Source organism: Cyprinus carpio, chromosome A20, assembly GCF_018340385.1.
Source record: "Cyprinus carpio isolate SPL01 chromosome A20, ASM1834038v1, whole genome shotgun sequence".
NCBI classification, from domain to species: domain Eukaryota; kingdom Metazoa; phylum Chordata; class Actinopteri; order Cypriniformes; family Cyprinidae; genus Cyprinus; species Cyprinus carpio.
Genome location: NC_056591.1, coordinates 24,088,599 through 24,104,681, shown reverse-complemented (window position 1 = coordinate 24,104,681; position 16,083 = coordinate 24,088,599). Strand labels below are relative to the sequence as shown.

Genomic DNA, 16,083 nt, shown 5'->3' with positions numbered 1-16,083 from the left:
GTTTATTAATGAGCTGTTGAATGCTGAGCTGAAGTCGATTAACAGCATTCTGACATAGGAGTCTTTATTTTCTAGGGGGTAAGAGCCAGGTGGAGGGTGGAGGAAATTGCATCGTCTGTAGAGCGGTTTGGACGGTATGCAAACTGGAGTGGATCAAGTGTGTTGGGGAGGCTGGTTTTGATGTTGTGCATGACTAACCTCTCAAAGCACTTCATTGTGATTGGATTCAGTGCTATGGGACGGTGGTCATTTAGACAGGACACAGGTGATTTTTCTGGTACCGGTATGATGGCTGTGGATTTGAGACATGTGGGGATGACTGCCTGGCTCAGCGAGGTGTTGAAGCAGGGGCGTTGCACCCATGGGGGATGTGGGTGTTTTAACACCCACACTTTTCCCGGTGAGAGGGTTCAACACCCGCACTTTTTCTGCAGTTTTGCACAAATGCCTAACTACAGTCACTCCTCTGTTTCTCTGGCCGCTCTGTGTCTGCGCTCGCTGCGGCTGCCTCCTCTCCCCCTCCCTCTCAAACATGACACCGGCTTTGAGTGTGACCGGCTGATGATTGGCTGTTCTGCCTTAAGTCCTGCCTCTCCTGGTGTGTTAGATTTATCGGTCAGCTCGTGCTGAGGAGGCGTATATCTGGAGTTTTTAACAAAAATAATTTCCCCCTGGGATTATTAAAGTATTTCTGATTCTGATTCTTTAGCAAGTCTACTGTTGTGTATTTGCACAACAGAGTTTTGACTTTCCATGTGTTCCGAGTGTGTTTTTATACTTATCTAGTATCACTCATTTAAATGGGAAGCTTTTTATATCTTGTATGTTATACATTTTGTACCCCTCTGTCACTGTATTCATCGTTTTTATTGTTAATAAACAAACCACATCCATCCCCCACACTTTTGAAAAGCTTGCTACGCCCCTGTGTTGAAGATATCTGTTAGGACATCTGTCAGCTGTGCAGCACAGTCTTTCAGTACATGGCCAGGTATGTCGTCAGGACCCGCAGCCTTGCGTGGGTTAATCCTAGATAGGGTCTTCCTTACATCAGCTGGAGACAGACAGAGCACCTGGTCGTTGGGAGGTATGGGCAGATTTTGTGCAGGTGTGTCATTCTGCAATTCAAACCATTAATAAAAGTGGTTGAGTGCATCCGGGAGGGATGTGTCATCATCACAGGCCTGTGGTGAAGGCTTGTAGTCAGTGATGGTCTGAATGGCTTGCCACAGCCTCCGTGTGTCTCTGCTGTCTGTGAAGTGATTGTTGATTTTTTGAGCATATGACCGTTTTGCATTTTTGATTCCACAGGACAGATTGGCTCTTGCTGTTTTGAGGGCTGCTTTATCTCCTGATCTGAATGCTTCATCTCTGGTCTTTAGCAGCCCATGAACCTTTGCTGTCATCCACGGCTTCTAGTTTGCACATGTGGTGATGTTCTTGGTGACTGTAACATCATCAATGCACTTTTTGATATAAGCACTCACAGTTTCAGTGTACTCCTGCAGGTCTATGAGGTTGTTGTAGGTGGCTGCCTCTTTAAACATGTTCCAGTCTGTGCACTGAAACAGTCCTGTAGTTTTGAGGTAGCATCATCTGGCCAAACTGTGATGAGTTTCAGAAGTGGTCTGTATGCTGGAATTAGCATAACAGAGATGTGGTCAGAGTACCCGAGGTGGGGGCAGAGTACAGCCTTGTACGTGTTCTTTTCTGTTGTGTAAACATAGTCCAGTGTTTTTTTTTTCCCTAGTTGCAAAGTTCACATGTTGGTAGAACTCGGCAAAACTGTCTTTAAGTTTGCGTGGTTGAAGTTACTGGCTATTATGAAAAAGCGTTCGGGGTTATTTATTTGTTGTTGGCTGATGGCGCTGTACAGCTCGCGAAGTGCGTCCTTCGCGTTAGCACACGGAGGGATGTAAACTGCGACAATAACAATAGCCGTGAACTCCTGCGGCAGATAGAATGGTCGACACTTCACAAACATAAACTCCACCAGCAATGAACAGTGTTTTGTCACTACCACAGTATTATTACACTACTCTTTGTTGACGTACACACAAGAGACCCCCGCGAGCCTTACCAGACAGTTCTTTGTCTCTGTCTGCTCGATAGCAGGCAAGTCCATGTAGATGAATAGCGGAATCTGGGAAGTTGTCTTTTAGCCATGTTTCAGTGAAAACACACAACAATCCCTTGCCTTGAGTTGAATTAAGTCCAGTTTATTTTCCAGTGAGTGACCGTTTGAGAGCATGAGTGATGGAATCGCTGGTCTAGTGGGGTTAGCCCTTAGCCTAGCTTGCGTGCCTCCATGCTTGCCGCGCTTCTGTCCCCTCTCACACTGCTGGCGTCACCGTTTTGTGCGGGTAGCGTCAGTAGGCGAGGCCGCGGTCTCAGACAGAGGTCTCTTAGCTTCTCAGTAGTCTCCGGCGAATGCTGTTGTTTGTACCCACTGCCGATTTCCAAAAGGCTCTGTCAAACATAGATGTGTTTCCGAGTGTGGCGCAATATCAGAAAGGAGTTTCTCAGAGAAAAATTGCAAAGAGTTTGAAGTTATCATCATCTACAGTGCATAATATCATCCAAAGATTCAGAGAATCTGGAACAATCTCTGTGCGTAAGGGTCAAGGCTGGAAAAACATACTGGATGCCCGTGATCTTCAGCCCTTAGACGGCACTGCATCACATACAGGAATGCTACTGTAATGGAAATCACAACATGGGCTCAGGAATACTTCCAGAAAATATTGTCGGTGAACACAATCCACCGTGCCATTCGCCGTTGCCTGTTTAATCTCTATAGGTCAAAAAATAAGCCATATCTAAACATGATCCAGAAGCGCAGGCGTTTTCTCTGGGCCAAGGCTCATTTAAAATGGACTGTGGCAAAGTGGAAAACTGTTCTGTGGTCAGACAAATCAAAATTTGAAGTTCTTTTTGGAAAACTGGGACACCATGTCATCCGGACTAAAGAGGACAAGGACAACCCAAGTTGTTATCAGCGCTCAGTTCAGAAGCCTGCATCTCTGATGGTATGGGGTTGCATGAGTGTGTGTGGCATGTGCAGCTTACACATCTGGAAAGGCACCGTCAATGCTGAAAGGTATATCCAAGTTCTAGAGCAACATATGCTCACATCCAGACGTCATCTCTTTCAGGGAAGACCTTGCTTTTTTCCAACATGACAATGCCAGACCACATACTGCATCAATTACAACATCATGGCTGTGTAGAAGAAGGATCCGGGTACTGAAATGGCCAGACTGCAGCCCAGATCTTTCACCCACAGAAAACATTTGCCGCATCATAAAGAGGAAGATGCGACAAAGAAGACCTAAGACAGTTGAAGTTGAGCAACTAGAAGCCTGTATTAGACAAGAATGGGACAACATTCCTATTCCTAAACTTGAGCAACTTGTCTCCTCAGTCCCCAGAGGTTTGCAGACTGTTATAAAAAGAAGAGGGGATGCCACACAGTGGTAAACATGGTTTCTCCCAACTTTTTTGACATGTGTTGATGCCATGAAGTTTTAAATCAACTTATTTTTCCCTTAAAATTATGCATTTTCTCAGTTTTAACATTTGATAAGTCATCTATGTTGTATTCTGAATAAAATATTGAAATTTATTAAAACATCCACATCATTGCATTCTGTTTTTATTTACAATTTGTACAGTGTCCCAACTTTTTTGGAATTGTTTGTAGGTGCTGATCCACCATTTGGGCTGGATACGTACTGAATCCGGGGGACTGCAGTGACCTACACCTGGTGGCTATGGTGACCTCGGAATAAGAGAGAAACAGACTAATATTAGTGTAGATGCCATTCAGCTAACGATGTAGCAAGTACATCGGGTGTTATGGGAAGTGTTCCCGGTTCCGGTTTGGATATTAGAAGTGTATTAGTATGTTATGTGTAAGCCAGGTTAAAGAGATAGGTCTTTAATCTAGATTTAAACTGCAAGAGTGTGTCTGCCTCCCGAACAATGTTAGGTAGGTTATACACACTCTTGCAGTTTAAATCTAGATTAAAGATCTATCTCTTTAACCTGGCTTACACATGACAAACTAATACGCTATCTAGCCAGAAGAGAACTGGCCCCCCGACTAAGCCTGGTTTCTCCCAAGTTTTTTCTCCATTTTGTCACCGATGGAATTTTGGTTCCTTGCCGCTGTCGCCTCTGGCTTGCTTAGTTGGGGACACTTTATTTACAGCGATATTGTTGACTTGATTGCAAATTATTGCACAGATACTATTTATACTGAATTGAGCTGAATGATGACATCACTGAATTCAATGATGAACTCCCTTTAACTGTCATTTTGCATTATTGACACACTGTTTTCTTAATGTTGTTCAGTTGCTTTGATACAATCTGTTTTGTATAAAGAGCTATATAAATAAAGGTGACTTGACTTGCCTTGGGTGAGTTACAAGCAAAGGATAAATTCACTAGTTTGCTAGTTACTTTTAAAAAAAAATCTTGGTTAAAATTGGCTGTTAATGTGTCAAACTGTGCCCAAGTCTCTAACATTTTCAAGCTAGTCCCAGTAATGTATATTATAGAGCAGTCTGGTGTTTTTTTTTGGCTTCTTTACATTCTTTTTGAGAACATGGCTGCCTCGGTTTGTAGCTGCTTGGTACTTTTACTATTTTTGTTTGTTTGTCCTGTTTTAAGTAACTTTTTTTCCGATCAGCTTTACTAGGGATGAACTCTTAGACAAAACAAATAGCACACCAAATAATTTCTTGCCAAATTTTGAGCATTCAGATGTTTTACTGGACATTCTAGTTGGATGAGCTGCAATCCTATATAAGCACTCCAAGTGATGAGGGAAGGGCAGTTTTAGGACTCCACTGCCATATATTCATCTGGTGAATCTCCACTCACGAGCAAATAAAACAGACAAAGCACTACACCTCACCCGCACAAACAAGGACTTTTTAAACTCTGCTGAGCTTTGCTTCACGGAAACCTGGTTGAACGGAGCCATCCCAGACAGCACTCTTCATCTAACAGGCTTCCAGCTGTTTAGAGCGGATAGTGTCACCAAGTCGTCGGGGAAAATGAGAGGCGGTGGATTATGTTTTTATATCAGTGAAGGCTGGTGTACAGATGTAACCGTTTTAAAGAAGTGTGTGCTGCCCAATGTGCTGCCCAAATTTGAAAGCTTTCTTTATTAACTGTAAGCCTTTTTATTCGCCGCGGGAGTTCTCCTAATTTATTCTGGTGAGTGCATACATACTTCCTGACGAGTGTGTGAGTGCAGTGCTAGAACAGATGGCTGATCAGATCACACACACAGAGCAGCGTTACCCGGACTCTTTCAATGTCATTCTGGGTGCATACCATAAGGATGCATACCACTCTGTTCCCAGAGAAGCACAAGGACTTATGTAACATTAAACAACGATAAACCTTGGTTCAGTGCAAAACTAAAACAGCTTTGCCAGGCCAAAGAGGATGCCTACAGGAGTGGGGACAAACCAGATAAACAGTCCAAATACACACAAAAACAGTTTTCAAGCAATGACCCTGCATCAGTGTGGAAGGCCCTATAAGCCATCACCAGCTACAAGACCACGTCCCCCAGCACTGTGGAGAATCAACTTTTAGCCGAAGAATGAATTTTACTGCAGATTTGAAAAACCTGGTCTCACACCCCACACCTGCTCTGACTGTCTCACAACACAGATATCAACACCCTCATCCTTCCCCCCTACTGCTTCTCAGCCTGCATTTAAGATCTGTGAAGATGATTTATGGAAAGTCTTCAGGAAGCAGAAGATAAGGAATCTGTGGTCATAAAGTCATTTGAGAGGCTGGTGCTGGCATGGTGATGTCCCTTGAAGGACATCAATGGACCCTTGCTGGACCCCCTGCAGTTTGCTTACCAACCAAACAGGTCCATGGATGATGCAGTCAACATGGAACTACATTATATCCTACAACATCTGGATAAACCAGGGACTCATGCAAGGATCCTGTTTTTAAACTTCAGCTCACCCTTCAACACCATCATCCCAGATAGCCTCCTGATTAAACTCACACAGCTCTCGGTACCCACCTCCATCTGTCAGTGCATCATTAGTTTCCTGACAGACGGGCAGCAGCTAGTGAAGCTGGGAAAACTCACATCCAACACCCACACCATCAGCACTGGAGATCCTCAAGAGTCTCATCCAGGATAGTGACAAGTCTGCTTACAGAAAAGAGGTTAAAGTGCTGCCTGTCTGGTGCTATCACAACAACCTGGAGCTGAACTCGCTCAAAACAGTGGAGATGATAATGGACTTCAGGAGAAACCCCCCAGTACTCCCCCCATTCACCATTATGAGAAGCACTGTGCATGCAGTAGAGTCATTCAGTTTCCTGGGCACCACAATCTCTCAGGATCTGAAGTGGGACATTCACATAGACTCCATTGTGAAAAAGGCCCAGAGGTTGTACTTCCTTCATCAGCTGAAAAAGTTCAACCTGCCACAGGTGATACAGTTTTACTCAGCTGTTAAGTAAGTGACGTGACAAACCCAGTCAGCAGTTAGTGGTTCAGTGCCTTGCTCAAGGGCACCTCAGTCGTGGTATTCCCGGCTCAAGACTCAAACCCACAACCTTAGGGTTAGGAGTCAAACTCTCTAACCATTAGGCCACGACTTCCCCTTACTGAGTCGGTTCTGTGCTCTTCTATAACAATCTGGTTTGGGTCAGCCAGCAAATCGAATATGAGAAGACTGCAACGGACTGTTAGAACAACTGAAAGGATAATTGGTGTGCACCTGCCCAACCTTCGGGACTTGTACAACCTCGGAGTGAAGAAACAGGCAGGGAACATCATCACAGACCCTCTCATCCCAGAGACAACCTGTTTGCACTTCTCCCCTCAAGCAGACGTTACAGATCTCTGTGCACTAGAACATCTAGGCATAAAAACAGCTTTTCCCCCATGCCATCTCCTAACACAGCTAACACAGAAATTACCACCTGTCTTCTGCTATTTATTTCTTAATAACTAATTATTGCCTCTCTCCTAAGTATTATGTAAATGCATATACATATTTTTATATACAGTAAGTAATGCACAAATCTGTACATAAATCTTTTGTTCCTGATGTATACCAAATTATTATTATTACTATTTTTTTGTTATTTCCTTAGTCTTATTTAAATGTTCTTTCTGTTTTCAATGTCATATGTATGTATGTATGTATGTATGTATTTTTGTACCGAGAGCTCCTAAAAAAACAACAAATTCTTTGTGTGTTTGCACACACTTGGCAAATAAAACAGATGGTCGTTGAGGTGACGAGGTCTTCGTGGGGGATCTGTCTCTGGGGTGCATCTAGTTGACGTGGTCTCTGCTCACATACAGGGCTGTAGAGGTCGTCTCTAGGTGCTGGTCCTCCAGCAAGCTGTTTAGCACTTCAGATATTTTTCTTTTTTTAACATTCCCATCTGAATCAGTACATGATGGAATTCCTCTATTTATAAGTGTAATTCAAGCATAGTTTAGAAAGTGAATGCTGGTTGTAGAGTGGTTTTGAAAGTTTTGATTGTGAACTCAAATTTCATTTGTATCACTCCAGGCTGTGTCACAAGTCAGAATTGTGGACTTCAGAATATTTCATCCAATTCCTTCTGCTTGAAGACTGGCACATCATGCTGGCATATGGAGGGAGTTCAAGTTGGCCAAGTTGGATCTGTGCAGAGGGCTCGTCTAGTTCTTGTGGTCTTCACTGATGATCAATGCTGATGGTTATTGTATCGATGTGGTTTACACAGGGGATCTTTCTCTACGTCTCGTCTAGTTGTTACGGTCTCTGCTGACATTTAGGTCTGTTGTGGTCATCTCTAGGTTCTGACCACCATCTGGCCTGGATATGGACTGTGTCTGGGTGACTATGGTAACCTCAGGATATGAATGAAACAAGACAGACTAATATTAGCATAGATGCCATTCCACTTGCAATGTAACAAATATATCAGGTGTTATAGAAAGTGTTTCTGGTTCCAGTTGACCTACATTTAGAGCTTTGTAAGTAATCGGCAGGATTTTAAAATGTATGTGATGTTGAATTTGGATCCATTGCAGTGTTCACAGATTCAAGCTAATATGGTCGTACTTCCTGGTTCTAGTGAGAACTCTAGCTGCTGCATTTTGGACCAGCTGGAGTTTGTTGCTCTAACAAGAAACATATTACAATAAATATATTCCACATAAGTGAAGGGTTAGCCTGCCCCCTGGTAAATAAAATAGTGGGCAATATTATAGGGTCTTGATTTTTCAAGGCGTGTAGGAAATTAAAAGCACTTTATTATATGAATGATTGATTTTAATAATTATGATTCAAAATTTAAGGAGCAGCTATGGCTGGGAGAGGCTTGTAGTATAACCTAAAACTGTAACATGAACCTGATTATGTTAAACAAACCTGCTCTCAAGCCTGAATTGTCAAAACATCAGCAATATTCAGCTAATGAAGGATAAACCCAAGGCTGAATTCAGAAGGATGATGGCAGAAATAATACTAGTATGCTATTCTGAATTAAGCTCAAGTCTGTGTATTTATGTACGTTCAATATGGGGGGGGGGGGGGGGGGGGGCAAGGAAAATTGAGTCCTGAGAATTACCAAGTTGCATGAGCTCACACTTGCGCAAGTCTGGAGAATCATGATTGTTAATGAAGAGGGAGGGACTGTAGCTAATTAGCTGAAATCTGTAGAGTACAAAAAGACTAAAGGGCAGCATCTCAATAGTGTGATTAGCTGTTAGACAATGGCTGGAAGTTTGTGGTTGGTTCAGGTATTGGCACTGTGTGCTTTCTGTCATGCTCTTCCAAAATTGAGTAAATTAAGGAAAATGCCCCAAAACCCTCAAGCTCTGATGCTCCAGCAAACTGACCAGTGGATTCAGAAGCCAGTTCAACAGATTAATCAGCAGTTTCCTCAGAAGTTTCAGATTCAGAAGCCTGTTCAACAGACTAATCAGCAGTTTCTTCAGAAGTTTCAGATTCAGAAGCCTGTTCAACAGACTAATCAGCAGTTTCTTCAGAAGTTTCAGATTCAGAAGCCTGTTCAACAGACTAATCAGCAGTTTCCTCAGAAGCTTCAGATTCAGAAGCCAGTTCAACAGACTAATCAGCAGTTTCCTCAGAAGCTTCAGGTTCAGAAGCCAGTAGCGAAGGCTGAGCCTTTGGACAAATGTGCTGTAGCTGATTATGAGCAGATCCAATGTGGACAGCCTGGTATCAGTAGTGCTGAATGTGAAGCTATCAACTGCTGCTTTAGTGGACAGCAGTGTTACTATGGGAAGGCAGGTAAGAGTGAGTCAGTGTTCTGCTCTCAGTTAAACTGATCCTCAACATTAACCTGCTCTTGTACCTTTGTTCCAGTGACTGTCCAGTGTATAAGAGATGGTCAGTTTGTGGTAGTGGTGGCTAGAGATGTTACACTGCCTCGACTGAGTCTGGATTCAGTCAGTCTACTGGGAGGAAGTGACCCACCTTGCAGTCCTGTGGGGTCCACACCTTCCTTTGCTGTATACCAGTTCCCTGTGACTGCATGTGGCACAAGAGTGATGGTGAGTAGATGTTTATGGTTTTATTCTGCTTGGCCTATGATGGACTGGATGCCAACAGTGTTGCTATTTGCAGGAGGACAGTGGTTATGTGGTGTATGAGAACAGCATGACCTCCTCGTATGAAGTGGGGATGGGACCATTTGGTTCCATCACAAGGGACAGCCACTTTGAGTAGGTGATCTATGCTGTTCTTAATCATTGTTCAGACAAATGCTACAAGCTCACGGTCTGTTGTCCAGGCTTCTCTTCCAGTGTAGGTACTCTGGCACTTCTGTGCAAGCTCTGGTTGTGGAGGTTAACACTATTCCTCCACCTCCACCAGTGGCTGCCCCTGGACCCCTCAGGGTTGAGCTTAGACTGGCCAATGGTCAATGTGTCACCAAAGGGTGTGCTGAAGGTATTTTCTTGTCCCATGTGTTCCTAGTATCTTAAGACTTCAGGTTGCAGCAGTTTCTGGTTCATCACCAGTGTTGTTCCTCAGGGGATGAGGCCTACACGTCCTACTACAGTGAGGCTGATTATCCCATCACAAAAGTCCTGCGGGAGCCTGTGTATGTTGAGGTGCGCATTATGGAGAGGACTGACCCCAACATTGTCCTGATGCTGGGACGCTGCTGGGCAACTTCCACCCCCAGTCCACTCAGTCTACCCCAGTGGGACCTTCTGGTTGATGGGTTAGTATATGGCCAAACTATATATCTAGTTGATCTGAGGCCTTTTCTGATGGCTACTTTTCCTTTCAGATGCCCTTACCAGGATGACCGTTACCTGACCACATTGGTTCCAGTGACTGGATCATCTGGTCTTCAGTTCCCGACCCACTACAAGCGCTTTATTGTGAAGATGTTCACGTTTGTAGACACGGCATCACTGGCTCCTCTGCAGGAAACGGTATAATCTCCATACAGCCTTCAATTACATGCCTGAGACCTTAAAACTACTCTTCTTAATGTATGCCATGTTAATCCGTTTTGCTTGTCAGATTTTCATCCACTGTGGTACAGTGGTGTGCCACCCCTCATCTCTTGGATCATGTGAGCAGCGTTGCAGCAGGGGACGTGAGTGCTTCATCTTAAACTTTTTTTTTTTTTTTTTTTTTTTTTTTTTTTTTTAAATAAACTTTCTGCGTCCCTTCTACAGGAAGGGATCTTCATACAAAGAACACCTACAGTGGTCATACTGTGGTTTCTAGTGGAGAAGTTACTCTGGTCCTCTGAATTCAATTGCTGCTTTAATAAAGTGCTCAAATCGTTAAATGAACAGTCTCATGTTTTGATCTGATGTTTTGAAGGTGCCATAGAATATTTTAATTTGTTCCAATTTCTACATAGTTACATGGCAAAGTAAGGGCAAAAAATATCCTGAAACAGTTTTACATGTCCATTTATAACCCCAGGATTTGTCCCTAGAATGAAATGGTCTGTTTGTACCTTATTTGGAAGGGTTATGAATAATGTTGAGCTCTGCTGTGATTGTCTTTCACAGTGTGGCTCATTTCAGTAGCTCACACGGCAGGAAAGAAACCCAGGGGAAAATATTTCAATACTGCCTCTTGCAGTTATATCGTTGGGTAATTATACTGTATAAAATGTGGGCATCAGGGAGCTGCTATTAATATGCATGGCATTAAAACTGCTTTTGAACGCACAATCACTTTTTATTTAGATTTGCAATCACATGTGCAGTGTGAACTACAGCGGCAGTACTTGCCACACATTTTGAAAGATCAGGGGTGTATTCCAGAAGGGTGAAAACTTGATCTCTTGGTTAACAAACCCCAAAATAGGGAACTGAGTTTACAGTTTCAGAACTGCTGGACAGAGTACGTTCAATCCACTCAAGACTTGGAAAAACCATGATCAATGGAGCTCAGAAATTATGATTCACCATGATAACAGCACCTGACAAAAAGACTTCTGCATACTATACAAGACGTGACTTTAATCACTGTTATGTATTATCAAAGGTGAAAACTGGCAGAACCGTAAGTTAGTAATCTTTATTTTTGTTACCCCACGGACAAAAAAAAACAAAAATTCAATGAAATAAAGCTTCAAGTGCAAAGGGCTCATGGGTGTAGGCTACATGACTTTACAAACATTTGACAGTCTAATGATTTTTTTCTAATAATTAAATGTTCTCTAATCCGACATTTCTTAATTAGGGTAATGATGAAATAAACATTTGACTTCCATCCATTCAGTCAACAGCAAGAAGGCAGAGACTGGTAAAATGGGGCCAGCACCACTGACCGATGAAGAGGAGATGGCCACAATACCAATATTAAAATCCAGCTGGGAAAATAATTGTTGCTTTTGTATTTGTAAAAAATAAAGATAACCAAATTAATTGTGAATATTTAATTTATTTAACTGCTTATTTATTTACTGGATCTTCTGGTCTTCAGTTCCCAAACCACTACAAGTGCTTTATTTGAAGATGTTAATGTTTGTGGATCCCGCATCACTGGCTCCTCTGCAGGAAACGGTATGATACCCACTTTACTGGTTTTAGGCTCAGCCTCTTGATGTTTCGTAACTGGCACTTCTGGTTCTCTTCTCAGATCTTCATCCACTGTAGTACAGCGGTGTGCGATCCCACCTCTGGCTCCTGTGAGCAAAGCTGCGGCAGGACGAGTGAGTGCTTGCTCTTTGTAATCTTACTTAATTTTAGACTTAAGTTGTGGGGGTGTTTTTTTCCCCTCCTTTAGGAAGAGACCTTGCTGTGAAGACCACGACTATTGGACATACTGGTTTCTAGTGGAGAAGTGACCCTGACTCTGAGCAGTCTTTTAATAAATTACTTCTTTTTTTTTTTTTCTTTTTTTTTTTTTTTTCTTCAAACTACCCAACCTGAAGTTTCTCTCACCTTTCTTATATTTATAAGGGTCAACTGTGACTAAAAGATGGCTATACATCTACCTCCAATTGTTTGTTTTGGTTCTCAAGCTGTTCTAGTGACTCTAAAGATTCAGTTTCATCATGCATTCAAACTATTAGATGCACTTTCGAGAATTCTGCTAAAAAAAAATCAAAGTTAAACTGTCCTGGGCTGCCTTTCCCAAAAGCAATTCACACATTCTGTTGTTACCAGTAGTTCAATGGAACTAACAACTGTAGTTGGTTAACTATGCTTTTGGGAAACGCACCCCAGTAATAGCAGAAATTACAAACAGCACAAGTGTTGGCTTGTGTTCAGTGTAACTTGCTCTGAATTAGGGTTAATGGTATGTGCAGTTTAAGTTTTTTCTTTTGTGAGACTTGTGTTAAGAGCAAACTTGTGCCACATTATGGCAGTGTTCTAGTTTTCTGAGATTTAATAGGCAAGTGCATCATAAAGCACCTGTCAGTCATATTAGTGTAAAAGCAAATGCAGTGCACGCACTGACCTAATTATGCCGCATTTCTCATGTGGCGGTCCACTAGAGGGGACGAGCACAGAGGGTGGGCTGATTCACTGCGAACAAACACAGTAACATTGATCCGATTGCCAAAAAGGAAAAGTTTCTTTTGACATGTAGGTCATTGGAGTTTCTTGGATTATTTGAGCGCTGTGTAACTGAATGTCAGTTCAGTGGTAGATGAATTAAAATGCAGTGGGCTCTGGAGATGGTGTGGCTCACTCTCTTCTGGCTCGACATGAAGAGATTCGTCAGTGTGTCGCAGCTAGCCGCGGTTCTGCTCTACATTCCTCTCGTACAGGTAACTACATGAGTCCCTTACAAGTTTACCATGGTAAACCGTTGTTACTACAGTTATTTAAGTCACTGCCTTATAAGTCAAAAACTAATGTGATACTTAGTGTAAGATGCTTAAAGAGTGATCCTGTCATTTTCATTTCTGCAGTTAAATGGAACTGCATCAGTGGTGGCTTATACTGTTAACCTACTACAGATCTATAGATAACTAAAGTAACTTATTTAGGAGGTGAGAAACTCTGCAAAAGCCAATATTTCCAGTACAAATATCTAAACATTCTTGAAATGTTTGCTTAAAGCTAAACGATTTAAGATATTAAGTTTTGCTTTCTAAATAATTGATTGCTTAAAACAGGAGAAAATATTTGCTAAAGGGGTAAGAAAAGTAGTCTTAATTCACATTTGTCTTGTCCCATTGGCAGATTTTCTTTTAAGCAAAAACTCACTTTTAATAGTTTATGCTTCTCAAGTGAATGTATCTTGATTTAAGAATTTTAAGATATTTGTCATGTTACAAAAATGAGGTGAACTTGTAAAGTATTGTAGAACACAAATTAATTTAGCTTAACTGTACTAAAAACTTTCTTTCTTCTTTATGATTTTGTTGATACATTTACGTAAATAAAAAATGACAAAAGGAAATCACTTGTGATAAACTGGATGCTTCAGAATCTGATTGTGTTCATAAATAATCATATGAATTCCTAAAGTTGTCATTGCATAATATTTTTAATTGGTAAACTTTGTTTCCAATGTAAAGAGTTTGATTCTCTTTCCATCCTCTTAAAGCGATGGATAATTTGACAATTTGTAAAAAGAATTAATCTTTGAGCCTTATTGAATCAGTGCTGTCCATTCAACTAATGAAACTAAACAAAAGAATGAAGGAATCTGTTTTGGTATGTACTAAAATATTTACTCTCAGATATTCCTCACTGAATGTTATTTCAGGAAGGAAGAAAAAGCTGCTCTAGAACTTTGTTCAAGTATTTGTAATTTGTAACAAAATACTTGTATAGATGTATTTGAGCCCATCTTTGGATATAAGGACGGGTCTTTAAAGAAGATGCTTGATGTTTATAAGAAGTGTGTGTGTGACTGATCTCAATTCTCTGCCTTGTGTCCAGAGGTCTCTCTCAGGTCCTGTGTTTTAGTGAGCGTGCTCGTTTGGCTCTTGTCTTCCAGTGTTCAGGATCTGTGGTAATTAGGAAGCCGTCATGCTGATCAGAGCAAAACATTCCCAGAAATAGCAGTTACAGTGTAGAAATGGGTTTATGGCTCTTTCTACACAAACACATCTTTTAAAAAACCTGAAAGTTGTCCATATGATCTGTAAGTCATATGATAGTTTGTGTGAGCAATAGACCCAAATTAAGTCTTTATTCATTGATAAGCATAATTTCTTACTAATTGTGGGTGCTGATTCCAAAAATATTGTCTGTTTTGCTCTTTCACGTAATACTTTCTCAAAATATTTTTTTTATTATTTTTTTTTTTTTTGCTTTTACAAGCATTTGTGCAGTGAGGAAGTCTTGTTTTCTCTCTTAATCAGCAGAAAACAGCACATACACATGATTCCTGTCTGAATCTGAGGCAGATTACAATTTTTTGATCAGTTATAAGCGCATGAAATTGTCTGATGCCTAATACTGTTTTCATGCTCAGAATTATGATCCAGCGACAGAAGAAAAATGCACACAAGAACAGATGTACTCTGCTTTTACTGCATATGAACAGCCACAGAATAGCACAGGCTTATTTATATTAAGCTTCTTTGGAGTATTTGAGCAGTATTTACGTGATACGGAAAAACTACTTCAAAACTGACATTTGACTGCTTTTATTTTGATAAGTGCACACACACACACACACACACACACACACACACACACATATATATATATCAAAAATATATATATAATATATATATATATATATATATATATAAATAAATAAATAATATATTCTGAATACCATTTTTTTGCCTTTGTTATTTTGACAAGTGCATTAAAGCTGATATATATCTTGCTTTATAGATTTTTTTTTTTCCAACTTAATTTTTATTCTTATCTTTTTAGGAACAACCTTAAACATCCATCATATATATTTGTTCTTACATTGGTTGTGGGTCAACATAGTTCACTAAACATGAACAATATACAATTATTTAACAAGCCATATTCAAAACGCATCCACTTAGGAAAACATAAATAAACAAACACAATAATGTCATCATAATAACAATTATTGACATTATTATATAAATAATATATATATTATATAAATAAATTAATACTTGGGTCCAACCAAGAGGATTGGGGCCTGTTGGAATCTGAGAGTGTGTTTTCCGTTACATATATTTCTGTAAAGACAAACATTTTTTTTTATAGACTGATGGCTCTTCTTTTAGCCTTTTTATGGTGATAGAATTTTATTTTCCTTTTTTCTTTTTTTTTTTTTTTTTTTTTTTTTTTTGGAGCTACAAAAAGTATTTGGAGTAAATATTTTACCTCCTTAAAATTTCACATCTTTTATATTGGCTCCAAGAATAGCCACCTATTGATTTTTTAAAAATTATTATTATAATAATTAATATTTTTGAACTCAGCATCATCTAATTGGCTCATATTAGCCCTTTTTTGATAATGATTGTTTTTTTATTAATTTTTTATTAAAATAATGCCATTTGTTTTTTGTTAGTTTTTTTAAGAAGCAGGGTTGTGTTATTTTCCTCTCTGCATGAAGACATGAGATCTTGAAAATGTCATGTTGATGCACTGCAGCAGGTTTGGTTGTTTCCTGGTTGTGT

The 16,083-nt window shown here is 40.5% G+C and overlaps 1 protein-coding gene across 3 annotated transcripts; it reads left to right on the top strand.

Annotated features, from left to right (window-relative positions):
- Positions 1–8,758: 8,758 nt before the first annotated feature.
- On the top strand, positions 8,759–10,833 carry LOC109092003 (zona pellucida sperm-binding protein 4-like). 3 transcript variants are annotated; one of them, XM_042778204.1, is made up of 9 exons: positions 8,787–9,122; positions 9,174–9,314; positions 9,390–9,577; positions 9,651–9,748; positions 9,817–9,974; positions 10,059–10,251; positions 10,321–10,468; positions 10,560–10,635; positions 10,718–10,833. In XM_042778204.1, the coding sequence occupies exons 1-9, from the start codon at positions 8,858–8,860 to the stop codon at positions 10,792–10,794; spliced, it is 1,344 nt and encodes a 447-aa protein (XP_042634138.1). In that variant the 5' UTR covers positions 8,787–8,857; the 3' UTR covers positions 10,795–10,833. The 3 variants fall into 3 exon arrangements, with proteins under 3 accessions (XP_042634136.1, XP_042634138.1, XP_042634137.1); XM_042778203.1 differs by having other exon boundaries at positions 8,792–8,938; positions 8,990–9,314; XM_042778202.1 differs by having other exon boundaries at positions 8,759–9,314.
- The last annotated feature ends 5,250 nt before the right edge of the window (positions 10,834–16,083 follow it).

Bases quoted from the DNA above. Each gene is read 5' to 3' on its own strand.
- LOC109092003 (XM_042778202.1), top strand. From the start codon at position 8,774: ATGGCTGGAAGTTTGTGGTTGGTTCAGGTATTGGCACTGTGTGCTTTC. The intron at 9,975-10,058 runs GTATTTTCTTGT...GTTGTTCCTCAG, and splicing joins CACCAAAGGGTGTGCTGAAG to GGGATGAGGCCTACACGTCC. The intron at 10,636-10,717 runs GTGAGTGCTTCA...TCCCTTCTACAG, and splicing joins GCAGCGTTGCAGCAGGGGAC to GAAGGGATCTTCATACAAAG.